Source organism: Lynx canadensis, chromosome A2 (genome assembly GCF_007474595.2).
Source record: "Lynx canadensis isolate LIC74 chromosome A2, mLynCan4.pri.v2, whole genome shotgun sequence".
Taxonomy (NCBI): domain Eukaryota; kingdom Metazoa; phylum Chordata; class Mammalia; order Carnivora; family Felidae; genus Lynx; species Lynx canadensis.
In genome coordinates this window covers 6893054-6920151 of record NC_044304.2, presented here as the reverse complement: position 1 = coordinate 6920151, position 27098 = coordinate 6893054, and the positions used below count along the sequence as shown (strand labels likewise).

The 27098-nt window shown below is 42.7% G+C and overlaps 1 protein-coding gene across 1 annotated transcript; it reads left to right on the top strand.

Moving 5' to 3' along the window:
• Positions 1-10203: 10203 nt before the first annotated feature.
• On the top strand, positions 10204-22393 carry LOC115503194 (zinc finger protein 699). The gene is made up of 7 exons (XM_030299261.1): positions 10204-10453; positions 10544-10628; positions 14504-14589; positions 15472-15598; positions 19577-19675; positions 20071-20254; positions 20845-22393. The coding sequence occupies exons 3-7, from the start codon at positions 14545-14547 to the stop codon at positions 22301-22303; spliced, it is 1914 nt and encodes a 637-aa protein (XP_030155121.1). The 5' UTR covers positions 10204-10453; positions 10544-10628; positions 14504-14544; the 3' UTR covers positions 22304-22393.
• The last annotated feature ends 4705 nt before the right edge of the window (positions 22394-27098 follow it).

Sequence of the window (27098 nt, the reverse complement as noted above, 5' to 3'; positions counted from 1 at the left end):
CAGTACGGCTCTAGACCCAACGACCACTTTACAAGGAACAATCAAGTTAATTAGATAATTAAATAAAACCATAAGAGAACAACATCGTATCTGAATGCCAACATTTTACGATATAACCTTCCTGGAGCCTTCAAGAACCAAAATTGATTTGTTTTAAATGCAGGCAACTGTTTTAGGGACGAGAGAGCTAAAGCAAAATGCAATGTGCATTTTGCAATCTTGTTCGGGTTCTAGCTCCAAAACCCCGACAACTGTAATAGATACTTTCGGAAAACTGGAGAAAGTCTACTTTCTTGGACGGACAGTGGAGTTTTGATGTTAGAAGACTGTCCTGATTCTCAGAGGATGCATGCTTACGATTAAAAGGTGAAGAGAATGTCTGCAATTTACCATTAAATGGCTCATCGTTAAGAATACACAGGACTAGAGACAAAAATCTTAACAATTAGCGAACGTGGATGAAGGTTCCACGGATGTTCGTTATAGTGGCGCTGCAGATTTTAAGGAAGAATTTCTACACGGACACCCGAAAGAAAAACCTACCTGTCAAAACTTCACCCTTAGGGTGAATTCAATTCCAGCTAACGGCAACCGGCCCGCCGCGTCTTTGCTAACTGCCACAGTCGAAGCTTCGGGCATTTGCAAGGCTCTGCCGCGCTTTTTCTAACATAACGCGAATTCACTCACTCAAGGCGTTTAACGTCGATAACCGACAACGCCAAGAGCACCGCGTGCCCGCCAGGATGCGACACAACCGCCACGCTGGGGGGGCGGGGACGTCGGGGCCGGAGTCGCCGCGACCAGGAAAGGCCTGGCTCCCACGCCTCCCCCGGGGCTGCTCCCCGCCTCGGGGGCCCAGCCGGCCCGGACTCTCGGAGGAAGGGGCTTTTGACTCTGCGCCTCTCTCTTGGGCTCCCCCCTTTCTACGTATCCACTCAGAGGCCGGGCGGCGACAAGCAATGACTCTCCCTCCGACGCGGGAGTGGCGCGCGGCCAAGATGGCCGTCGCCCCGCGCACGCGCTTTTCCGGTCTCCGCAAACGGCGCGAGGGGCGGGGCCTCGGAAGCTGGGCGGGCCGCGCCGACGCCTCTTCTCGCGCCCGCTAGCTGAGACAGGCAGTTTTCCTCCTGCCGGGAGGCGGGGAGCCGCTCGGAAGGAGCTGGAGCGTAAGGTGGGGTTGTGGTCCTGGGCCGGCGCGGTGCTCTTACCCGTCTTACCTGGATGACAGTTGCTTTCAAATTTTGGTGCATACGTGAACCGTCCTCTTCATTGCACAACTGTGCCTGCACGTTCCCCGCGGAGATCATGAATACAATCGCTACATAGCTGCACTTGACCTTTTCCTATGGCACTATGCATGATTCATTTTTTCAATGTAGTTCAGCCTCCTGTTTGTGAAGGGAGATGCAAACTACACTTGAGGCAAGAGGGAGAAACGCTACAGACAGCATCTCAGTCTGAAGTCTCTGACACTACACTGGAGGTGAAGAGGTGACCTAAGTTTAAATGAAATGGCTTGTCTAGATGTGCGGCTGAAGCTACATGTCTTCTTTACTGGGTTAGGAGAGCAACTGTTATGCCTAATGAGCCTCTGATTTCCATTATGATTTTGAGTTAAAAAGTTTTAAGAGCTTGGCCATCCCTTTCAGGTACCAACTAAAAGGAAACGGCTTATCATTTGGGAGACCCAGAGTGGGAGAGTTCTCCCTATTAGCCTTGAGTTGGCCTTAAGCCTAACGCTACAGTGACCTCCCATGGCAGAGCTTCAGGGGTGTCTTTAGTCATTTCCTAGAAGGAGGCAGATAAGTCATTAAGTTGGCAATGGACGGTCTACAATAAGTCTTAGGAATCCTCTACATTATCTTTTAGTGAAAGGGGAGGGAATTTTGAATGGCTGTAATTTGTCTTGGTTTCAGGGATTTGCTTCCCAGGGATATGTCATGGACTAGGTAGTGAACCTGCTGGTCTGACAGAATTGTAATTTATTCTCAGAAACTTTGTCTTGTGGGAAAAGGAACCTTACTAAAATGCAGTCAGGAGGCCAGAGGGGGAACTCTCACAGGGTACCACTCCTTAATCACAGTAAGAATTATCAATTATAGGCCCCCCCAAAAGAAGAACTGCAATAGGAAATTACAGCCCCCAACAGATGTACATCTCCTACAAGAAATAGACTACCCCAGCAATTTAGCCAATGAGAAACCATCATCAACCTGAACTCTTCCTTTTCTCCAATGGACCCGTTGGAAACAACCCCTCCCAACTTTCTCCTGCTCCATAAAATAATGTTCCTCCTCTTTGTTGGACTAGCCTATGGTTTTTGCTGTAGGTTGCTTGTCCCAAATTACAATTCTCTGCTATTCCCAAAAAAACCTTCGTACACTGTCCCCAGTTCCTCCCTTTTCTCCTACTCGGGAGATCAGAAAGAGTGTGTGTAGCCAACACACTGGTCAGAGAAAAATGCACACAACGAGGTAAGACCGTGAAGGACAACAAATGTTTTTAAAATGCAGTAAAATATACATAAAATTAACCACTTTAGCCATCTTTAAGTGTACAACTCAGTGGCATTCAGTACATTTAGAAAGTTGTCCGATGATCCCCACTGTCCATCTCCAAAAATTTTTCACCATCCCAAACAGAAACTCTGTAGGGAAACAAATCTTTATGAGATCCGGCCTATGTTTTGGTCTCTAGGATTTCTGGAAACAGGAAAATGTGAGTTTAACTGCAGCAAAATGAGGCTGAATTGTAATGAACTTTAACAACGTGTCAATCCATAAACTTTCTCTCTGTGCCTCAAGATAACCTCTGAAATGAAGACATTTAGACACTTCAAAGAACCTCCAGGGAGAAGCAGTTCCCTTGATATTGAACTTGAATTAACAGCACAAAATTAACTTTCTGGACACTATATGATTTGGCCTCATCCTATTATTATTGGCTTATTTTGTACATTTCCCACAGGTGATGACAATGTTCTAAACACTCTAGTGTGAGTGGTAATGAACAACTGTGTTACCCTGGACCTCCTGCTGGCCAGCTGAAGCAGGGTATGTTTCGCTGCTGACACATCTTGCTGCACCCGGCTTACTGATTTAATTGGCTTGGGTCTGCATGGGGAGCCTAGCTGAAGCCATGTCCCCCTCATTACCCTGCCGGGAGTCATGGTCCTGGTCAGTCTTGTCTGAAGTTCCCTAAAAGAACAGAATCAATTTGGTATAAGCCCCTATGGCTACAGTTAATTACAGTATCTGTGTTAGTCTCCTCTTGCTGCTGTAACAAGTTACCAGAAACTTAGTAGCTGAAAACAAAACAAATGTACGGTCTCGTAATTGTGAAGGTCAGGCATCTGAAATGGTCTCACTGGGCTACATTCAGGGTATCCACAGGCTGTGTTTTTTCTGGAGGCTGTAGGGGAGAATTCATTTCCTTGCCTTTCCAGCATCCAGAGGCTGTCTCCATTCCTGGCTTGTGGCCATAAATCACTCTGATCACTGCTTCCATTCTCACATCTCTTCCTCTGACTCTGACCCTACTGCCTCCCACTTTTGCTTAGAAAGATCCCTGTGATTACACTCAGCCCACCTTAATAACCTGGGGTGCCCCCCCCCCCATCTCAAGAACTTTAATTTAGCCACACCTGCATAGTCCCCTTTGGCATACAAAGGAATATATTCACAGGTTCTGGGGATTAGGGCATGGACATCTTTGGCAGGGGCATTATTCTGCCTACCGCACAAAGCATCTGCAAAGAATTCTTGGCTAGATACATGAAAAATCAGGGGCCAGAGTTGTAGAGAAATGGCTCTGCCACAGTGCCCTTGAGACTTTGTATCTATCCACATAGGCCATGCAGGCAAAGGGCCTGACTGTGGCAAATGTGAGTGTTGGCAGAACGCCCTGCGATCTTCCCAGAACATGAGGGATGGGAGGCCTGGAAGTAAGGAGCTACTATGAGGCCACCTCCCACTTACCTCCCCTGGGAAACTGTCAGAGGACAGTTTCTCATTGCCTCTTAGGTTCTGAGGAGGTAAGGGAGTTTTTTGCCCTGCCCCATTCAGAACAGAAGTGCAGAACGTAAAACTGCTTGGTCACAGTCTAGGTTGGGCTCTTCAGCTATGGGGAAGCGGCACAAAGAGTACAGGTTAAAGTTGATGGTCTTTGTGTCTGCCAGTAGAGGAACCTCCCCACCCTGCCCCCGGGGAGTATGCCAAAATGATGTTATCTGTGTAGTCTGAAGGCATGAGTTCTACTTCCCGGGTACTTGCCTGTCTCTCCTGTGAAACTTTTACACAACAGAACATTTTAGCCAAATGTAGAACTTCAAATCAAATGTCATCCATCTAGGCCGTGATATCTGGGAGGGGTGCTCTAATGAAGGGAATAATCATGTTTAACTCTAGTCTACCGTCAGCCTCATTGATGCTTAGTGGCTCTAAGCACAGGCCGACCAGGGAATTAAAAGGTGAAATGGCAGGAATCTGTACCCTTTCAGCGCCTTTGCTTGGCCAGTAATTACTGCAGCATATTGACCACCAACCTCCACTGGTTAACTGGTTCTTAACAGCTGGTGCCCACCAACAGCAAAAAGCTTTAGGCTCATTTCATGAGGGTGGCTCAGCAGGTCCCATTCTAATCATGGGAAAAGGTGATTGTCTGGAACACCCAGGACAGAATCTTGTAGCCAAAGTGCCCGATTTTAACAGTTAAGCTGGTTCCTGCCCTTTTTGTTAATCCTCCTCCCAAGGTATTCATTTCCTGGGGCTGGGGAAAGGGTTAGGCCCTTAAGGAGAGAGATGATGTGTATTACTTCCTCCAAGAGTCAACCCTTTTTTTTTTTTTTTTTTTTTTGCCTTCCCCTTTTGCCTTTTGGTCTTTTACAAGTTTTTGGATGGTCACTGGCAAAGTGGAGGATAAAATGTCTTCGTTCTTACAGTGGTGACACTGCATTTTTTTTCTAGCAGAGAATGTCAGTCATTCCCCCCCCCCCCCCCCCCAGGATCCTTCACTCTGTCCTGTCTCATCTCCCCCAGGAGCTTGGGCTCTTTCCTCCTCTGGGTGGTATGAAGTTGTGGTAAGCAGGACGCAACACCCATCTCGTGGTTCAGAACATTTTTTCAGTAAAACAGCCACCTTCTTTGGGCTCCTGGGAAAGGCAAAGATATAAACTTCTTTGACTTTAGTTACTTTAATGTTTTGGCTGGCTGGGCCCAAGAGTTGGGGGTCTCAATGGCCCTCTGGGGAGGGGCTGGAATGCCATCCTAGACAGTAGATCTGAGTGGGACTACAGCTAAAGCCTGCTGGCTGTGGACAAAGGGACCTCCCCCAACTGTGCTTAGGAGACCTGCCATCCCTGCCTTATGGGCTTATGAACCTGTTGTAGCAATTCCTAGGGACTTGTCTAGTCTCAGAGTATCCCAAAACGCCAGTTGGCCATGGGGACCTCCTCTCGCTACAGCCCATGATGGGGTCAGAGGCAGCCCACCCTTGGTCCAGACTTAGGCACTTCTCCCCTTTTCCTGCTTGGGCCCGGAAGTCTTACAGGGTCCAGAGCTGCTTAGTGGGGGACCAAGCAGGCAGGCTTACTTACCTCTCTCCCCAAGCTGCTGCACCTCTGACCCCAAAAGTCAGTTCCAATGATGTTCACTCAAATACCTATGAGGTAGGGAAGCTGAAGGGACTCCATTTTATTTATTTATATTTATAAATGTTTAAAAATGTTTTTATTTATTTTTGAGAGGGAGAGCACGAGTGGGGGAGGGGCAGAGAGAGAGGGAGACACAGAATCCAAAGCAGGCTCCAGGCACTGAGCCGTCAGCACAGAGCCTGACACGGGGCTGGAACTCATGAATCATGAGATCATGACCTGAGCTAAGTTGGACACTTAACTGACTGAGCGCCCCAGGTATTTTACACAGGTATTTTAGAGTTTCAACCACTTGAAACTGTCCAGTATAGTTTTGTCAATCGATTGTCCTGTTGACTGGTGGTCCCTATTATCTATTTCCTGATTACCTCAGTCGCATCCTGATCACCTGTAGGGAATTTGAGAGATCTGAGGACTGATCTAGGGAGAAGACAGGACCACAAGAGGTAGAAAATCCAATGACCTTTACTGGGTTGACAAAGATTTACCATCCATTGACCTCCACCGTACCTCTTGCCTATAAATTCTCATTTACCCATAAGATACTTGGATTTGAACCTGCTTTTATACTAAGGTCTCTTTTCCCCTGTTGTGATAGTGCTGAATAAAATTGGTTTTACCACTTTAAGTCCACCACTGTTTTTCCTTCAACAGGGTGGCTCTTGGATAGGGTTGTGTGACAGGGGAAGTCCCAACATGAGACCATCCAAAGGCTTATGGCACAGAAGCCACCATCCAGAAGGGGAGGAGGGCAAGGGAACCCCTGGGGGAAAAGGGCATCTGGGAGTGGTCTTACTGTCTAGGTGACTTTGCTCAGCACAATGGAGGAGTCAGAGAGCTCTGAAAGGCCACAGCAGCTTGGTGTTTTACTAGGCTCTATGTCTTATCAGTGTTCAGTAGATACTGGGTGACATTTTCACAGTATCCAAAGCAGGGAGGCTCTGAATGGCTAAAATATGCTTGTTGGGCTATTTTAAAAGTTGGATATGCAAAAGTTTGAGTTTGGCCCCAGAGGGCTTTTGAGTTAATGGGTCACAGCCTGTAGTGAAGAAATAAACAACCCAAAGGCCAATACACAGAGTGGCTTATTAGCATAACAGACCTTTATCTCACACTACACACTAAAATGAATTCCTTGAGGAGTAAACATTGAGAAGTTTTAAAAATAATAAAATGTGGAAGAAAATTAGGAAAATAACTTTTATACTCTAGAGTTTAGGAAGATTTAAAAGCAAGCTAGGAGGGGCACCTGGGTGGGCCAGCTGGTTAAGCCTCTGACTCTTGATCTCAGCTCAGGTCTTGATCTCAGGGTTGTGAGTTCAAGGCTCCCCTGCTTAAAAAAAAAAAAAAAAAAAGCAACCTAGGAAACCCAGAAAACATTCTTTAAAAAGTATAGGCTTGGGCGCCTGAGTGGCTCAGTAGGTTAAGCGTCAGATTCCTGATTTTGGCTCAGGTCATGATCTCACAGTTCGTGAGTTTGAGCCCTACATCAGGCTCTGCACTGTCAGAGTGGAGCCTGCTTGGGATTCTCGCTTTCTCTCTGCCCTCTCCTGCTTCATGAGGTTTTTTGGGAGTGATAGTGGGGCTTGTGGGGTCCAGGTTTGACGACCAAGAAAGAAATTTTGAAGACGTTTTTGGTGCAAAAAGGTGATTTTATTGAAGCGCGGGGACAGGACCCATGGGCAGAAAGAGCTGCCCGGGGACCATGACGAGAGACTGGTTATATACTATGGGGTTGGGGGAGGTAAAGTCCAGGGGAAGTTTTCAGTGAGATTTTCATAGGCTAAAGAAGACTCACAGAATAGTGGAGGCCCAGCCATTGTCAAGCTAGGGTTGTTTTTCCCCCTAGCAAAGCATTAGCATTAAGACCATAAGGAGCTCCTGTAGAAACATTTTAATCTGCCGGCCTCAAGTATTTGTCAATGGGCTGGAGGTTATAGGGAAATTTATTTCTATCTGCCATTTCCTTCTGCCTTTGTTTACCACTTTACTATGGAGGAGTGATGGAGACTTAGGTCCTGCAGGACTATGAGCTCTATCAGATAACCATTTGTTTTTCCTTTTCCTTTGTTCTTGGGCAGCCAGGAGTGTCAGAGGAATATCACACATATCCTACCTGGGGTGTTTGCAGCCTGTCAGCTTGCCTATGCTCCCTCATTACTGCTCATTCTCTCTCTCTCTCTCTCAAAATTAAATAAACATTAAAAAAGAAAAAAGTATAGACCCGGGGCGCCTGAGTGGCTCAGTCAGTTAAACATCTGACTTTGGCTCTGGTCATGATCTCATGGTTGTGGGTTTGAGCCCCAAGTCAGGGCTCAGAGCCTGGAGCCTGCTTCAGATTCTGGGTCTCCCTCTCTCCCTGCCCCTCCCCACTTGTACTCTGTCTCTCTCAAAAAATAAATAAACATTAAAAAAAAAAGTATAGACTCAAAAGTATAGACTATTGGGTTATGTAAAATTAAATATTGTATACAGATATGACATCATAAAGTTAAAGAAGCAAAGTTATCAGTTAATAGATGCATGAACATTTGATTACATTGATCAAAAACTGATAATACATCTTCATAAACCAGATTTTAAAAGGTACTTCATTAAGTTCATAAAGAACACAATCTGAGTTTTTTGTGTCTCATGTCCATGAAGTACAGCCAGACCAATACTAAACCATCCTGCACACCTAGAAAACTGATCTGAGGATTAACACAACAATCTGCACAACCTGAACCACAGAATCCAGCAGGGATACAGATGGTTCCTGGCTTAAGATGTTAGATTTAAAATTTTTTGACTTTATGATGGTGTGAAAGTAATATGCATTCAGTAGAAACCATACTTTGAATTTTTAATTTTGATCACATCCCAGGCTACTGATAGGTGGTATGATACTCTCTTTTGATGCTGGGCGGGGGTAGCCAGCTGCAACCCCAGTCAGCCATGAGATCATGAGAATAAACCACCAGTACACTTAAAACCATTCTATGTCCATATACCCTTTCTGTTTTTCAAGTTCAGTACACTGCTCAATAAATTGCATGAGATACTTAACACTTTATAAAAGATAAAATAAGCTTTGTGTTAGATAATTTTGCCCAACTGTAGGCTAATGTAGGTGTTCTAGGCACGCTCCAGGTAGGCTAGGCTAAGCTATGATGTTAGCTAGGTTAGGTGTATGTATTAAACGCATTCTAGACTTAATGGTATTTTCTACCTGGGATGGGTTTGTCAGGGCATAGCCCCATTGTAAAGTCAAGGGAAACTGTAAATATACTTCCTTTAATAGATTCAGGACTATGTAGCTCTTCAACTTCTTTTCACAGCTTCAGTTTGTTGTAAGTTTCAAAATTTGTCAATTTTATGTAAAATCTATTTTAAATAGAATGATGGATGAATGAATACATCTCGGTGTATGTGTGTAAAAAAACAAACAAACAAACAAACACAATCTACAGCAAATAGCTTACCTAGCATCCTTGACAATCATTACCGACCAAGACAAGAATGCTTGGTTTCTTTCTGACTTTACAACAGTTTGAGAGGTCCTGCACAAAGAAACGAGGTAGTATTAGAACAAGAAAAAAACAGGGACAGAAAATTGTATTTATACGGAAAATCAAATAACGTAATGACAACTATTAGAGGAGAGCCAGGTTTCCAGGTAACTGGACTTGCATAAACAATTATCAATAGCCTTTCTCTACAAGAGCAGTAATCAATAAAACAATGAAAGGGAAAACTAAAGACCTAAGAAAGGACTGAATTAATGGAAGGGAGATCTTAGGAAGTGGTATAGGCTAAAGTTATAACCATCGTGTCCTGTGCATAACAAAGTGGAGAAGGGTATAAATTCAAAAAAACGCAATTGAGGGGCGCCTGGGTGGCGCAGTCGGTTAAGCGTCCGACTTCAGCCAGGTCACGATCTCGCGGTGCGTGAGTTCGAGTCCCGCGTCAGGCTCTGGGCTGACGGCTCAGAGCCTGGAGCCAGTTTCCGATTCTGTGTCTCCCTCTCTCTCTGCCCCTCCCCCGTTCATGCTCTGTCTCTCTCTGTCCCAAAAATAGATAAACGTTGAAAAAAAAAAATAAAAAAAAAAAACGCAATTGAGCATCCAGATGTCTGGCTTCGGAGCCTGAATGGGAGCCCCTAACCCCATCACCGCATCCCCGCCCCCTAGACCTCAGCTCCCCAAGAATTGCCAACCAAGTCTCGCCCTTCCACCTGGTCCCACCGTAAACCGTGCCCTTCGGAAGAGTCAACTAAGCCACGCCCCTAGGCGTTGTCTCGACCCAGCTCCGCCCCACAGTCCTAGTCAACCAAACCCCGCCACGGACCTGATGCCCCCCCAGTCCCGTCCAATTCCAAATCCTGCGCTGATTCGCCCCCAGGGCCCAACCGCCTCTTTCCCCAGAAGAAAACTAGCATTTCTCTTCCACTCGCGGCCGGAAAGAGACGCCTCCCCCCACGACCACCCCTCGTAATCTTACGGCTCAGCTACCGAGGCTCCGCCCCTTACGCTGTGCGAGGCCCAGAAACCGGAAGCAGAAGTGGACTCATGCGCCTGCGCGAGCTGGCGGCCATATCTCTTCGGTCCCCGTCTCGAGTCTGAGGTAGTTAATTACCTCCGTTCGTGTCCTTCCCGGCTGCCCCTGGCCAGTGCCAGGTCCGACCCGCTGGAGGCGGAGAGGTCGGCATTTACAGGACGGCCCCTCGGCCGTGCCTCCTATCCCCGCTGGAACCCAGCGGCAGGCCGCCGTTCGTCCCGAACTCACTGAATCCGGAGCTCTGGGCTGCGTCCAGCAGCCGGGGTGAGTCGGCTGTAGGTTAGAGTTAGAGAACCACCTTCGTATTTAATCGGCCTTCCAAAGCCGATTTGGTGTCTTTTGGTGTCTTCTCAGAAAGTAAAAGCATCCCTGCCATTCGGGTTACGGGGACGAGCGCCTCCACCTCGTCTGTACGTTGGTCTGGATTTCAGCGTGTTCGGTGAGCACGGGGTGGTGACATTTGCTTCAACTCCGTTCCCATCTCTCCCCTCCTGGGGCAGGAGATATTTGATCGGAGAACTTTACCTTGCCTGTGGGCATCAATTTGATACATTATATCCAGGTACATAAATGTGAACTGATTACTTACTATCCCTGTTACCCCTCCCTCGTGGAATGCAGCTATAAATTTTAATCATTTATCTGTAGATTGTTTTGAATTTCATACCGAGAGTGCGGTCTTGTGCCATTCTCAGCATTTTCTCTTTTATTCTTGTACCTTGCATTCCTTTTTCTTTCTTTCTTTCTTTCCTTCTTTTTAATGTTTGTTTGAGAGAGAAAGCACGAACAGGTGAGGGGCAAAGAGAAAGAGAGGGAGACAGAATATCCCAAGCAGACTCTTTGCTCTCAAGGGGCAGGATCTGGATCTCCCCATCCCTGAGATCATGACCTCAGCGGAAATCTAGAGCCAGTGGCTTAACCGACTGAGCCACCCAGGCGCCCCTTCCTTTTATTTCTTTAGGGTATTTGCTAGGACTTCCACTACGGTAGACAGACAGTACTAGAATAGTGTATAATTTGCATCCTTGCCTTGTTCCTGATCCCAGAGTTATTCTATCATTTCAGCAGTTAAATAGGATGTTTGCTGTAGGTGTTTGTAGATAATTATTTTTTCCAACTAAAGCTGTTCTCTAATTTTGGTGGGTTAAATTATCACCAGTGGATATTCATAGAGATCAGTGACTATTTTGTATCTAAGAGGAATAGTCATGGTTTTCTGTTAATGTGATGATTATATTAATTGAAGATTCAGTTTTTAACCACTATTCATTTCTTGACTGCACTAATATTTTTATATTACCTTGCATTCATATGTATGAATGAGATCTTGCCTATTTTATTTTGAGTTGCACTTTTCTGGTCTTGGAAACATTCAGGAAAATCGTATTTTCCACCCCTGCAATGGAATTAGGAACCCTTTACTTATTTGGTGAACTTGCCTGTGAAACAATTTGTAATTTATATTTCCTTTGTGGGCATGTTTTAAACTACTGTTTTGTTTAATTAAGGGCTGGTTGTAATCAAGTTTTGTATTTATTTTAGAATGTTGCCAGAAAGGGGCGCCTGGGTGGCTCAGTTGGTTAGGTGACCAACCTCGGCTCAGGTCATGATCTCCCAGTTCGTGAGTTCGAGCCCCGCGTCGCGGGCTCTGTGCCGACAGCTTGGAGCCTGGAGCCTACTTCAGATTCTGTGTCTCCCCATCTCTCTACCCCTCCCCTGCTCATGCTCTGTATCTCTGTCTCTCATTAATAAATAAACGTTTTAAAAAAAAAAAAGAATGTCGCCAGAAAGTTATACTTCTTTTAGAAATTCATTCATGTCTGTACATTTTCATATATGTTTCCTTAATATTTTGGTTATATTCTCCCTGCAACATCTGTGGTTGTGACCCATTCATAATTCTATTAAAATTGCTAAAGGTATGTTGATTTCATTAGTTTTCAAAGGGCACATTTTTAGTTTTTATTCTTTTTATTAAAAAAATTTTTTTTAGCGTTTATTTATTTTTGAGAGAGCGTGAGTGGGGGAGGGGCAGAGAGAGAGGGAGACACAGAATCTGAAGCAGGCTCCAGGCTCCGAGTTGTCAGCACAGAGTCTGACATGGGGCTTGAGCTCACGGACCCTGAGATCATGACCTGAGCTGAAGTTGGACACTTAGCTGACTGAGCCACCCAGGCGCCCCTCTTTTTATTAATTTTAAAAAATACCATTAATTTTGTCTTATTTTCATTTTTCTGAACGTTTGTGCTGTTCTTTTTCCAACCTTTAGATTAATCGTTAGCCCACCATTACTGATTTTTTTTTCGTCTGGAATTGATGATATAAATATATAAATCACACCAGCTGTGGATTTCCAGTGTTCTCTGAAACACTTCTTTTTTTTTTTTTAATGTTTATTTATTTAGAGAGCGAGCATGAGCGAGAGGGGCAGAAAGGGAGAAAGAGAATCCTAAGCCCGCTCCACGCTTAGCGTCGAGCCCCCATGTGAGGCTTGATCTCACAACTGTGAGATCATGACCTGAGCCAAAATTAAGAGTTGCAAGCTTAACCCACTGAGCCACCCAGGTGTACCTGAAACACTTCTTTTAATTTTCTACTTCTTCCTGCCACAAAAGTAGTCCTGACTCACTAAAGATAATTTTGTGTGTGCCTCTCTATCCCTATACTGTGCTGGCTACATTATTTTGTATCACGTACCACTACCTGATATGTTTCTCTGTTTATTCCCCTCCCTTAAAAGATTATAACATCCCTGTGCTTCAGGACTTTTCTGTTCTGTTTAGTGCTATATCCCCTGTGACTGTATGTAGTGGGATCAGGGTAAATATTACCTAAGTAAATATGAAATAAAGAAGCAAGAGGTAAGGGCCTTAAGGGAAGTGTCCTTGCTCAAGACAGGAGGCTTAGTCAAGAGAAGGAGCTCACGAAGATAAAACATTTCAGTAGAATACTTCGTTTGTGTACTCTCCAGAGTGCACAGCAGGGTTCCAGGCCAGACTCTGGTAATGTTAGTAATAACAGCCTCATTAACAACTAAATTGTAAGGTCTGTGTTCAGAAATACACTCATTGGGATTTTAGGCTCTGAAGGAAAATAGGCCTGCATTCACACGCCTGTATATGTAGTATATACGCCCTTTCTGACTGAGTAGCATTGAGTATGTGGTTAATCGATGCTAAGATTTCTCAACTCTAAACTAGTTGTAATATCTGGTTTGCAGAGCTTCTCTGAGAGGAAAGCTCTTGGCAAAGTCATTCTCACATCATGGTTGCTCAAATGGCACGTTACTAATGTAGTAAAGGATGTTGTAGTTTTTACTAGATTTAAAACATACTGCTGGATCCACTGCACGGACAAAACGGTTGCGTTTTTGTTATTTTAAGTTTGCGTAACAGCTGCAGAGAACGCCGTCGGAGATGACATATTTTGCTAACTTGAGGTGTTCTTGCCCTGCTGCGGCGGTCCTCTGTACAGGCAAACTTTAGCAAGAGAGTCAAGCATGGCAGTCTTCACTGCCTCCGACACGTGGAATTGAGTCGGTTGATGCTCTTTCTCAAAAACCAAGTTTCAGAGACCCTGCAGCCCCTGGAGGGAGGATTCGGTGGTCAGAGGCTGGGAAGCAATGCCTGTTAGCCTGCCAGGAGGGCAGAAGAAATGTTGGGAGTGGAGCCCCCAGAAGTTGGATATAGAAGTGCTGTTTTGGATTTGACACAGTGTGTATTTTTATGGTTGAAGGCATCGTGTCATAGGTTTTGCTTTTCATTATCATGGGAAAATTGACAGCTAAACTTTTTTTTTTTTTTCAACGTTTATTTATTTTTGGGACAGAGAGAGACAGAGCATGAACGGGCAAGGGGCAGAGAGAGAGGGAGACACAGAATCGGAAACAGGCTCCAGGCTCTGAGCCATCAGCCCAGAGCCCGACGCGGGGCTGGAACTCACGGACCGCGAGATCGTGACCTGGCTGAAGTCGGACGCTTAACCGACTGCACCACCCAGGCGCCCCGACAGCTAAACTTTTAAAAATTTCAGTTAACTTACAAAATGGGATGTTTAACCTTTTTTTTTTTTTTTTTTTTGATCAACATGGACCACAGCAATGGTTTCTAGCTCTAAAGAGTTTCTAGCTCTAGAGGACATAAGATTACTTCACCTTCTTAGCAGATCAGGGTGTGTTTGGTTGGGTGTCTTGGGGCTGTGCACGTGTGTGTTTGTTCTGAGGGGTGTGGTCCCTCATAATGGACCTGCCGTAGCATCTCGCCTCGTGAGTTGTGGGGAGATCTGGATTCTTGTGTCTTCTTTCTCTTGCTTCAGCTCTAACTTCTCAGTACTCTGGCTTTCTTCATGAAGGGAACATGAAAGAAGAAAGAGCTGCTGAGTTGCAGAAAAATATGACACAGGTAAGTAGGGGCTAATAATTCGCCAAAAGAATTTTCCATTCCGCCAGGTCGTTGACCTCCTAATTGTGTGGAGCAGTGGTCAGCAGTCTGCTTCTCTGTTGGACCACATAGTAAGTATTTTAGGCTTCGAAGGCTATAGAGTGTCTATTGCAATTGAACTGCCAATTTAGCCTAAAGCAGCCCCAGACGGTACTTAAACAAATGTTTTATTGTGGTCCAGTAAAACTTTATTTACACAAGCAAGTAGTAGGCTGGATTTAGCCCATGTGCTGTAGTTTGCTGACCCCTGGCCTAGAGGACAAGAAAATATGGCTAGCTGTGGGCCTGAGATGAAAGTTGTATTTCTGCAGTCCCCTGGGTCTCAGGTTAGTGAAAAAAAGAAGAGCTCTCTGTTCTCCGGTGTGTTTTTATGCATTTAAACCTCATTGCGATATGACCCAGTGTTTCATGTTGTGTTCATTGCTATGGTGGGAAAGAAGGAAGCAGGTGAAATTGTTTCTGTAACAAGTAACTGCTGGTGTCAATGTGGAATTTATTTCATTTCTAGAGCATTTCTCTCATTTCAGCCATATGCTCTGGACTGTTCTGGATTATTATAAGACTGGAATTGGTCACCATCAAACTGTGGAAGAGATAAATTTAACATTTTAGAAGCGTAGTTAGATGCGTGAGACAGGATTGGATCAGTCAGGAAGAGAGTTACGGGGAGAGCGAAAGATCTGATGACTGCATTCTGGGGTAGATGTCAGGAGACCATAGTATCTTCAGAACTTACTATGAGTTAGTTAGTTCTCAGTTCCCCAGTATTATCAACCTCATCAGTTCTGCATATATGGGGAGAGTTGGTACCTTTCTGAAGAGAATATGTGTGGTGTGTTTTAGGACTCAGTGGTCTTTGAGGATGTGGCTGTGGACTTTACCCAGGAGGAGTGGGCTTTGCTAGATCTTGCTCAGAGGAACCTCTACAGAGATGTGATGCTGGAAAACTTCCAGAACCTGGCCTCATTAGGTAAGAGTGGCAGCATTCCTTCGTTTAGTTGTTGAGAAAACAATTTTACTAATTGACCTTGTTCTAGGATTTGGACTGAGGAATTAGAATATAGTGGTAAATACGACAGACACTCACTGACCCTAAGGAACTTACTGTGTCTAGTGGTTTCATCATGAAAATAAACATCTGTGTAGTGAACTTTTTCTTGTGGTTAAAAGCGTTGATGCTTATTACGTGTTGAAAGTGTGGGCATAGACTTCGGGCATCCCTTTGGGTCTTGGGGAGGTTTGTGGTTTCGGTCCTTAGGATAATTTTATTGATGTCAGTGGTCTTTACTCGGAGACTACCAGGAACATACCTGTAAACAAGTGGGGTTTATTACTCAGTGACCTGGGGAGCTGTGGTATGTCTCAGAAAGGTGTTAAAAAGTACATATTATAGGGTTTGTGCTTTGGTTGAGTGATTTGAGGATGGGCCTGTGGAAGCTGGCTGTATTAGTTTCCTAGGCCTTTCATAACAAAGTACCACAAACTGTGGCTAAAAACAGCAGAGACTTATTTCATATTTCTGGAGACTGGAAATATAAGGCCAGACTCCTTTTGAAGGCTCTATGGGAAAATTTCTCCTGTCTCTTCCCAGCTTCTGGTGGTTGCCAGCAATCCTGGGTGTCTTGGTACACAGCATATCATTCTTTTTTTTTTAAGATTTTCTTTTTAAATAATCTCTCCACCCAATGTGGGGCTCAGACCCACAACCCCACGATCAAAAGTTGCATGCTCCACCAACTGAGCCAGCCAGGTGCCCCATGCAGCTCTCTCATTCTAATCTTTGCCTTTTTTTTTTTTTTTTATTTTATTTTATTTTTGGGACAGAGAGAGACAGAGCATGAACGGGGGAGGGGCAGAGAGAGAGGGAGACACAGAATCGGAAACAGGCTCCAGGCTCTGAGCCATCAGCCCAGAGCCTGATGCGGGGCTCGAACTCACGGACCGCGAGATCGTGACCTGGCTGAAGTCGGACGCTTAACCGACTGCGCCACCCAGGCGCCCCTAATCTTTGCCTTTTTTAAAAGAAAATGTTTATTAATTTTTAAGGGAGAGACAGAGCAGGAGCTGGGGAGGTGCAGAGGGAAAGAGGGAAGTAGGGTCCGAAGCAGGCTTTGTGCTGACAGCAGAGAGCCCGATGTGGGGCTCGAACTCATGAACTGTGAGATCATGACCTGAGCCAAAGTCGGACATTCAATCGACTGAGCAACCCAGGCGCCCCTCTAATCTTTGCCTTTATCTTCACATGGCCTTTTTCCCTTTTTGTGTTAATCCTTATAAGGACACTAGTCAATGGATTGAAGACCCACTTCAATCCAGTGTAACTTCATCTTTACTTGATTATATCTACAAAGACCCTATTTCCAAAGTAACATTCTGAGGTTTCAAGTGAACATGACTTTTTTTTTTTAAATTTTAGACAGAACGCACGCTAGTGGGGGGGGGGGGGGGAGAGGAAGAGGGAGAGGGAGAGAAAATCTTAAGTAGGCTCCATGCTCAGCGAGGAGCCTGACGAGGGGCCTGATCCCATGACCCTGGCTGGGATCATGACCTGAGCTGAAATCAAGAGTCACTTAACCGACTGAGCCACCCAGGTGTCCCTGACATTTTGTTTTAAGACACTTGTTTTTAGAGCAGTTGTAGATTCACAGCAGAATGGAGCAGTAGATGCAGAGATTTCTCATATATGCCCTGCCCCTGTACAGGTACAGTGTGTCTTCTGCTATCAACATCTACCAGAGTGGTACATTTGTTACAACTGACAAACCTGAATTGACACATCATCATCACCCTGCATCCATAGTTTACATTAGGATTCAGTCTTGGTGTTATACATTATGTGGTTTGGACAAATACATAATGGTATATATATCAATCATTATAATATCATACAGAGTGGTTTAACTGCCTTAAAATTCTCTTTGCTTTGTCAGTTCATCTCTTCTTCCCCTCTAACCTGTGGCAGCCACTGATCTTTTTACTGTCTTCATAGTTTTGGCTTTTCCAGAATGTCACGTAGTTGGAATCATATGGACCAAATCGTATCGGTTTTCCCGTGGCTTCTTTCACTTAGTAATATACATTTATGATTCTTCCATGTCTTTTTGTGGCTTGATAGTTCATTTCTTTTTGGTTCTGGATGATATTTCATTGTCTGGATGTACCACAGTTTTAGTTATCCATTCACCCACTGAATGACATCTTTTTAAAAAAAAATTTTTTTTTTTTTTAACGTTTATTCATCTTTGAGAAATAGAGAGAGACAGAGCATGAGTGGGGAAGGGGCAGAGAGAGGGAGACACAGAATCGGAAGCAGGCTCCAGGCTCCAAGCTGTCAGCACAGAGCCCAACGCGGGGCTCGAACTCACAAACCGTGAGATCATGACCTGAGCCGAAGTTGGATGCTCAACCGACTGAGCAACCCAGGAGCCCCATGAAGGATATCTTAATTGTTTCAATGCTTGGGCAGTTTTGAATAAAGCTGCGGTACACCTGTGTGTGCAGGTTTTTGTGTGGACATGTTTTCATCTCCTTTGGGTAAATTCCAAGAAGTGTGATTGCCCTATCATACTATCTTCCAAAGTGGGTGTCCCTATTTGCATTCCCTCCAGCAACGAATGAGAGTTCCTTGCCAGCGTTTGTTGGTGTCAGTGTTCTGGATATTAGCTGTTCTCATAAGCGTGTGGTAGTATCTCATGTTTCAATTTGTGTTTTCCTGATGACATTTTGGACTATATTTTCATGTTTATTTGTCATCTGTATCTCTTCTTTGGTGCGGTGTCTGTTGAGGTCTTTGGCCCGCTTTTTACTCAGGTTGTTTGTTTTCTTATTGTTGAATTTTAAGAGTTCTTTGTTAATGGGGGTGCCTGGCTGGCTTAGTCAGTAGAGCATGTGGCTCTTGATCTTGGGGTTGTGAGTTTGAGTCCCACGTGGGTGTAGAGATTACTTAAATAAATAAACTTTTAAAAAATTATTTATTTTGGATAACAGTCCTTTATCAGATGTGTCTTTTCTAGATGTTTTCTCCCAGTCTGTGGCTTATCTTTTCATTCTCTTGCCAGTGTCTTTTGTAGAGCAATACTTTTTTAATTTTAATGTAGTCCAGCTTGTGAATTTCTGTTATGGGTCATGCCTTTGGTGTTGTATCTAAGAAGTCATCTCCAGACCCTAGGTCATCTAGATTTTCTCCTATGTTTTCTTCCAGGTATTTCATAGTTTTGCATTTTACATTTAGGTCTTTGATCCATGTGATCCCTTTTTGAGTTGATTTTTGTGAAAAGTATAAAAGTCTGTGTCTAGGTTAATTTTTTTCCATGTTGAGGTCTAGTTGTTTCAGTCTTTGTTGAAAAGACTATCTTCTCTATTACCTTTGCTCCTTTGTCAAAGATCAGTTGACTGTTTATGTAGGTCTATTTCTGGGCTCTCTGTTCTGTTTCATTGATCTGTTTGGACATAAATTTTCAAGGGACACTGTTCAGTCCACAGGTGGTCACTTTAGATTGGATGCTGACAAAAAGAGGTAGAAATTTTATTATGGAGTAGTGTGTGTGTATTGCGGGGGTGGGGGGGGGGTCACCCTTAGATTAAATTACATAGTGGCCTTGTTTGCTTAATTTTATCATGGTCTCAGCATAACCTTGTTTAAGATTGGTATTCTGTGAGATTTTTATATTCAACAGGAGAACAAAGGGTCCTGAGTATCAGACCAGCTTCTAATATTGAAGTTTAGATATGATTGTCACATTGGTTCTAGAAATCAGAGGCTGTGTCATTGTCTCTGTCACTGTCAACCCCCCCTACCGTGCCCCCACTTGAAAAACTTTTTTGACGTCTTGTTGAAATTAAATTTACCTTGCCCATAGAGTATCAGAAGAGCAAAATTTTGACTGTCATGGAAATGTTCATGGTTCGTCATTGTTTTCCATCACGATAAGCCTTTCTGCATTACTAGGGTATCCACTCCACACTCCGTATCTGATCTCCCAGTGGAAACAAGAGGAGGACCTGGAAACAGTGGAAAGAGGACCTATCCAGGGGGAGCACCAGGAAGGCAAGAATCCTTGGGAGAAACTATCCTGGTTGGGGGGATATTACGTTTGGAAAAATCAAATAAAAGCAGAGCAAAATTTTGTTTTGTTTGAGGGGTCTGATCTTCCAGATTCCTTGTTTTGATTTTTTATCAGTATTCTCACAGTGTCCTTGTTCTTGGACAGATCTGTATTTCCTCTTGTAAGTTAGTATTTGGTCATGTGCACTTTATCCGGTTCCTTTGTGTTTTGTTCTCCTAATAATTCCCTATTTGTGTCACTATCAGTCCTAGTCTTCATAGAATCATTTCTTAGTTGCATACCATTTTGACCATTGTGCATATTATTACCAAAGTCCTGAAACAGCCACACTTCCAGAAGTCCTTTGCTTATAGGTGCCTTTACTTTTTTGTTTCAGGTTTTGAGACTCAACTTAAAACTAGAGAATCAGTTACTCCACAAGATACTTATGGACAAAAAATATCCAACGAACAGAAGATAGTTAGATGCAAAAGGAATGATTCTTCGTCATCCATTTTACACAAAAACGGGGAATACTGGGGTATTTATTATCAGAACAAAAACCGTGAGAGACATTTGAGGTAAGTAAGAAAAAGTAGTGCCTGAGGAGAGGATCTTAAAATGTCATAAAACTTAAAAAAACACGTATATAGAACTTGGTCAAAAATTGTGAATTCATAAAGAATTTTTCCAAGATTTTTTTTTTTTTTTTTGAAAATTACATTGAGGGGCGCCTGGGTGGCGCAGTCGGTTAAGCGTCCGACTTCAGCCAGGTCACGATCTCGTGGTCCGTGAGTTCGAGCCCTGCATCAGGCTCTGGGCTGATGGCTCGGAGCCTGGAGCCTGTTTCCGATTCTGTGTCTCCCTCTCTCTCTGCCCCTCCCCCGTTCATGCTCTGTCTCTCTCTGTCCCAAAAATAAATAAAAAACGTTGAAAAAAAAATTTAAAAGAAAATTACATTGAGATCTTCACTATTTGACACATAGTTCAGTTGTAAGCAATGATCAGAAAAATTATATAAGTCAAAACAACTCATTGATAATATTGGCTATGGTAGAGCCCTCTGGGAGAACTTTGAACTTGTAACTTGATGGGGGCAGAAAATGTACATAATCCCTGAAAATGGTAAAAATTTACTTACCACTAATAATGTGCTTTTTATTTTTAAAAGAAGCCCCATGGTGGAGAACGTCAATGAACATAGTGAAGAAAATCGGCGTGGACAAACCTTCGGCCAAATCTCACATCTGAATATACTGAAGAGAACTACTGAAGTAAAGTCCTATGAATGCCGCGAGTGTAAAACGGCCTTCGCAGATCATTTATCCCTTAAAAATCACATCAGGTCTCACGCCGGAAGCAAACCCTATCAGTGTAAAGAATGTGGGAAAGCATTTCATTTTCTTGCTTGTTTTAAGAAGCATGTGAAAACTCCCACTGAAGGGAAACCCTATGAATGTAAGGAGTGTATGAAAGCCTTCGCTTGTTCTTCATTCTTTAGGGCACATATGAAGATTCACACTGGAAAGACGAACTATGAATGTAAAGAATGTGGAAAGACCTTTAGCTGTTCTTCATCCCTCACGGAACACAAAAGGATTCATAGTGGAGATAAGCCTTATGAATGTCGGGAATGTGGGAAGGCCTTTAGTTGTTCCTCCTCACTCTCCAAACACAAGAGGATTCATAGTGGAGATAAGCCATATGAATGTAAGGAATGTGGGAAGGCCTTTAGTTCTTCCTCTCACCTTATAATACACATAAGAATTCATACTGGAGAGAAGCCTTACGAATGTAAAGAGTGTGGGAAGGCCTTCAGTGAGTCCTCAAAACTCACTGTCCACGTCAGAACACACACAGGAGACAAACCATATAAATGTAAGGAATGTGGGAAAGCCTACAATTGTCCCTCCTCCTTAAGTATCCACATGAGAAAACACACTGGAGAGAAACCCTATGAATGTCTGGAATGTGGAAAAGCCTTCTATCTTCCCACTTCTCTGAATACACACGTGAAAAATCAAAGTAGAGAGAAACCCTATGAATGTAAGGAATGTGGAAAAGCCTTCAGTTGTCCCTCATCCTTCAGAGCACACGTGAGAGATCACACTGGAAAGATACAATATGAATGTAAGGAATGTGGGAAGGCCTTTAGCCGTTCTTCATCCCTCACGGAACATTTAAGAACTCACAGTGGAGAGAAGCCTTATGAATGTAAGGAATGTGGGAAAGCCTTTATTAGTTCCTCCCACCTTACAGTACATATAAGAACTCACACTGGAGAGAAACCTTATGAATGTAAGAAATGTGGAAAAGCCTTCATTTATCCCTCAGCCCTTAGGATCCACATGAGAACACACACTGGGGAGAAACCCTATGAATGTAAGGAATGTGGGAAAGCCTTTCGCCATTCTTCATACCTTACTGTCCATGCAAGAATGCACACTGGAGAGAAGCCCTTTGAATGTCTGGAGTGTGGGAAAGCCTTCAGTTGTCCCTCATCCTTTCGAAGACATGTAAGAAGCCACACTGGAGAGAAACCCTATGAATGTAAGGAATGTGGGAAAGCCTTTGTGTGCCCTGCCTACTTTCGAAGACATGTGAAAACTCACAGCAGAGAAAATACATAAATGTCAGAAATATGGGAGTGTCTTCAAGGCATTTTCACATCCTCCGTCTAACATTGCGGAGATACCCTGTGAATGTAAGAAAGCAGGAAGTTGTTGCTTATCTGTTTGAAGACTCGAGAACTCACAGCTGAGAGAAACCTGTGTATGTAAACCTTGTGGTAATACCTTCAATGAACATCAGTTAACTGTGGATAAGGAAGCTTAACTAGAAGCACAGATCAGTGACTCACCTTGAAAGTGGACTGCTGGCTCATTGATTTTCACTTTCTGTTTTCTGGTGTGAATCTTTAAAGTGATAAGTTTTCCTCTAATACTTTTTCAGCTCTAACCATACTTAAATTGTGAGGTACTTTTATTTGGGCTGAGACGTAAATGTTCTTCATAACAAAATCTTTTGGACCCATAAGGGGATTTGAGGTATTTTTCATAGGCAGGCAGGAGTGTTTTTGTTTTTTTTTAATTAGTTTCTAATTAATGTTCATTGTTCTCCAAGTATACGAACATTATGGTATCAACACTTTGGTATTTGTGATTTCTTTTGTAATTTTTTTCTTGTAATTGGTAGTTTCATTTTGATCCAGCATGGTAGATACTGGAAATTGCCTACTCGGTATTTTTTTCTTTTTTCTTTTTTCATACTTATTTATTTTGGGGAGAGCGCAAGTGGGGGAGGGGCACAGAGAAGGAGAATAGAGTATCTGAAGCGGGCTTTGTGCTGACCGGCTGACAGCAGTGAGCCCGATGTGGGGCTTGAACCCACAACCCTTGAGATGATGATCTGAGCTGAAGTCAGATGTTTAATGAACTGAGCCACTCAGGTGCTCCTTTTCTTTTTCTTTCTTTTTCTTTTTTTTTTTTTTTTTAACTAAGAACTTCTAGTTTTTGATGTTATCAGGTTTTACTATTAAAAGCTTTTCCTGTCTAATACGCAATTTCAGCAGAAATTAATAAGTGCGATGTTCTCCAAAGAAGAGTCGCCTCTGATACCTTGTTTTTGTATGTTGTTCTTTGTCCTTACTCAAGGCTGGGAGTTGGACCCAGTGTTTTGAGTTTAAAAAGAGACCTTGTGAGAAGAAAGCTAGAAGTAAAGTTGGTTGAGCTGGCTTGTATGTGTTGGACATGGTTGGGACTTCATTTCTCAAAATCATTTCCTTTATCCAGTTCCAGGTTAGAGTTGTTGAAAGTAGTTTGCATGAAATGGGAAGGCAGAAGAAGCCATTATTCTTCATTTAGTGGAGCCATCCAATGAAGACAGATGCATAGGGGCCAGGTGGGCTTCAGTTTCCAGCTCACTTTCCTGATTACTGGACCCACCAATCAATTCTAGCTTGAAACAGAACATTATATGTTTTCACTTCAGTAACCTCAGAGACAGCAGCTCTGTAGACCTCTCCATAAGTTCCTCCATCATGGTCATACACAGCTTCTTAGATTTTCTGGCAAGTTCCAGCACTGTCATTTTGCTGATACTATAGTCCCTCTGGCACATCAACTGAATATGTAGAATTGGCGCCATTTTGGAGCAGGATTGTTCTCTGTGGTCCAATCCATCACATCACTTTGCTCAAGGGGAAAGACAGCTATGTAAATCCCCTGGGACCTCAAGTGAGAAGAGCTGTGGACAGCAGGGAAGATTAGTTATAATTGTAAGCATCAGACAGGGTGTCATCCTATTTTACTGGAGAAAGATGTATATTTGACACCTACAAACATTTTTCTGCTTTTTTGAGAAAGGAGTTCTTTAGTTTATGCTTCTTCAGGTACATTTAGCTATACTTTTCCCTTCCGTTACGTTTCCACTTTATTTCTGAAAGTATACCTATGGCACTTTCCCTTTATCATTTTCTGCTCTTTTAGTAAAGCATATATATACCAATATGCATGAAGTGTGCTACTCCTAAGTGTATAACTTGATGAAATTTTTCTTACGTACCCACCCTGATAATCAGAACATTCCCAGGATTCCAGAAAGTTTATTTATCTGCCTTGTCAATAATTTTTCCACAAAGGAAACCACAATTTTGACTTTTCATTCAATTTATTAGGTTTGCTTATTCTTGATTTTCTTGATCTTTATCTAAGTGCTTAAATACAATATGTACAATTGCATGTTTGGTTTCTTAGTGTGGTGTCTGGTTTACGTTTTAATTGCTCCTTTCACAGACTTAACACTCATTTCTCTTGATATACGTTTTGTATGTAGGAATGAGATCACTGGGTAGACTTTATCTTTAGTTTCGATAGTTACTGCAGTTTTTCAAAAAGGTAGATTACACCTATCATCCTAAAAGCAATGTGTGGAAATTGCGATTATTCCATTTAGCTGGCCAAACTTTCTAATTTCAGCCATCTAGCAGAGGATATGGTAACATCCTGCTTTGGTTTTAGTTTGCAGTTGCCTGATATGTAAGGATGAGAAGTACGTTTTACGTGCTTGTTGGATATCTTTTATGAGGACATCCTGTTGAAGCATTTCACCCAAGCTTGGTTCCTTTTTTATTTGAAGGGTTTCTAGGTATTTATCCTTTATTGTATGTATGTGTATCTCTATATCTACGTACATATACATACATATATAAAACCTTTATATATGTGCGTGTATATATGTTACGTATATTATATATACATATATTACAAATAACATTTCCCAGTCTCTGGCTTCTCTTTTCACTCTTCTCATTTTTGTAAGCTATAAAGAATTTATTATCTTGACGAATTCTGTCTGTGTGTCTTGGCTGTGCATTTTTGGGTTAGCTATTCTTCCTGGCAGGCTATTTCTCTCTGCTGTAGGTCCCAGAAGATCCAGGCTCTTTCTTTCCATGTTGAAGTCTCAGGGAGAAAAGAATCGATGGCCTTTTTGAATAACTCCAATATGTTGATTATAATAGAATCTGACTGGCTCACTTGCTAATTGTTATCGAGTCACAGTGCAGTGTCCCGATTTGTTTAAGGCAGGCTCCCATGCTCATCCAGAAACCAGAGTAGAGTCTGCACTGAGTCAGAGTCCTGACAATTGTCATGTATACAGAGAGGGGAGGAGGCAGCAGTGGACAAGTGCGGATATGGGAATAGAGGTAATCTTGTCTGCTAGCATGTTGTGCCTGCTAGCATGTTGTGCTTACTGTGGTCTTAGCAATAGTGGGGAACTGAAGTCTGGTAACTCAACAAGGGCTAAGTAATTGTAGAAATCCTTTCATAAAGGTTAGATGCCATCTGTTAACATATCTTTAGATTGCTAAAGATGGCTTCTCAATCTCTATGTTGCTTTGTAGTATGTAGGGAAATCTGGGAGTGAGACACAATTTTTTTATTCTTCATTTGTTTCTATATTTTTAGAATTTCCTTATCAATTTTTACAAATACGCTGAGAGTATGCTTGGAATTGGCATTGACTTGATGCAATAACCTGAATGAAATTGACATCTTTATGATACTGAGTCTTCCAATTGAACATAATATAATCATCCATTTACCAAGGTTGTCTGTAATTTCTCTTAACAGTATTTCATGGTTTAATTTTAGAGGTCTTGAATATTTTTAATTTATTTCTAGGTATGTGGTATGTTTTGCTTTGTAAATATTTTTATTTATTTCCTTTTTGATTTTTCAGCTAGCGTGAATTGCAATTTCTTTTTGTACTTTGATCTTTTTATCCAATGACATTCATAAATTAAATTATTATTTGAAATATTATTCAAATAGTTTGTGGATTATTTTGGATTTTCTGTGTATACAATCCTGTCAGTTACGAAAGAAAGTCTTACTTGATTCTCCCCCTCCCTTTTCTTTTTTTAAGTAGGCTCCACACCCAGTGTGGAGCCCAACGCAGGGATTCAACTCATGACCTTGAGATCAAGAGTTGGATGCTTAACTGACTGAGCCATCCAGGCGCCCCAAAACGTCTTAACTTGGTTTCTAAACTTTGTGGGTTTTTTTTTTTTCACCTCATTGCTTTATAATGATGAATAGAAATGATGAATATGAGCATCTTTGTCCTGTTCCTGATCTTAGGGGGAAATGTGCCATATTTCAGAAGTATAATAATAACTATAGTTTTCATAGATTAATTTTATTAATTTATTATTTTTTTAAAATTTACATTCATTAGTTATCAGATAGGGCAACAATGATTTCAGTAGATTCCTTAATGCCCCTTACCCATTTAGCCCATACCCCCTCCCACAACCCCTCCAATAACCCTCAGTTTGTCCTCCATATTTAAGAGTCTCTTATGTTTTGTCCCCTTCTCTGTTTCTATATGATTTTTGCTTCCCTTCTCTTATGTCCATCTGTTTTGTATCATAAAGTTCTCATATGAGTGAAGTCATATGATACTTGTTTTTCTCTAATTTTGCTTACCATAATACCTTCTAGTTTCATCCACATAGTTGCAAATGGCAAGATTTCATTCTTTTTGATTGCTGAGTAATACTCCATTGTCTATATATATACCACATCTTCATCCATTCATCTGTCGATGGACATTTGGGCTCTTTTCATACTTTGGTTATTGTTGATAGTGCTGCTATAAACATTGGGGTGCATGTGTCCCTTCAAAACAGCATATCTGTGTCCCTTGGATGAATACCTATTAGTGCAGTGGCTGGGTCAAAGGGTAGTTCTATTTTTAATTTTTTGAAGAAATTCCATACTGTTTTCCAGATTGGCTGCACCAGTTTGCATTCCCACCAGCAGTGCAAAAGAGATCATCTTTCTCTGCATCTCGCCAACAACTTGTGTTGCCTGAGTTGTTAATGTTAGCCATTCTGACAGGTGTGAGGTGGTATCTCATTGT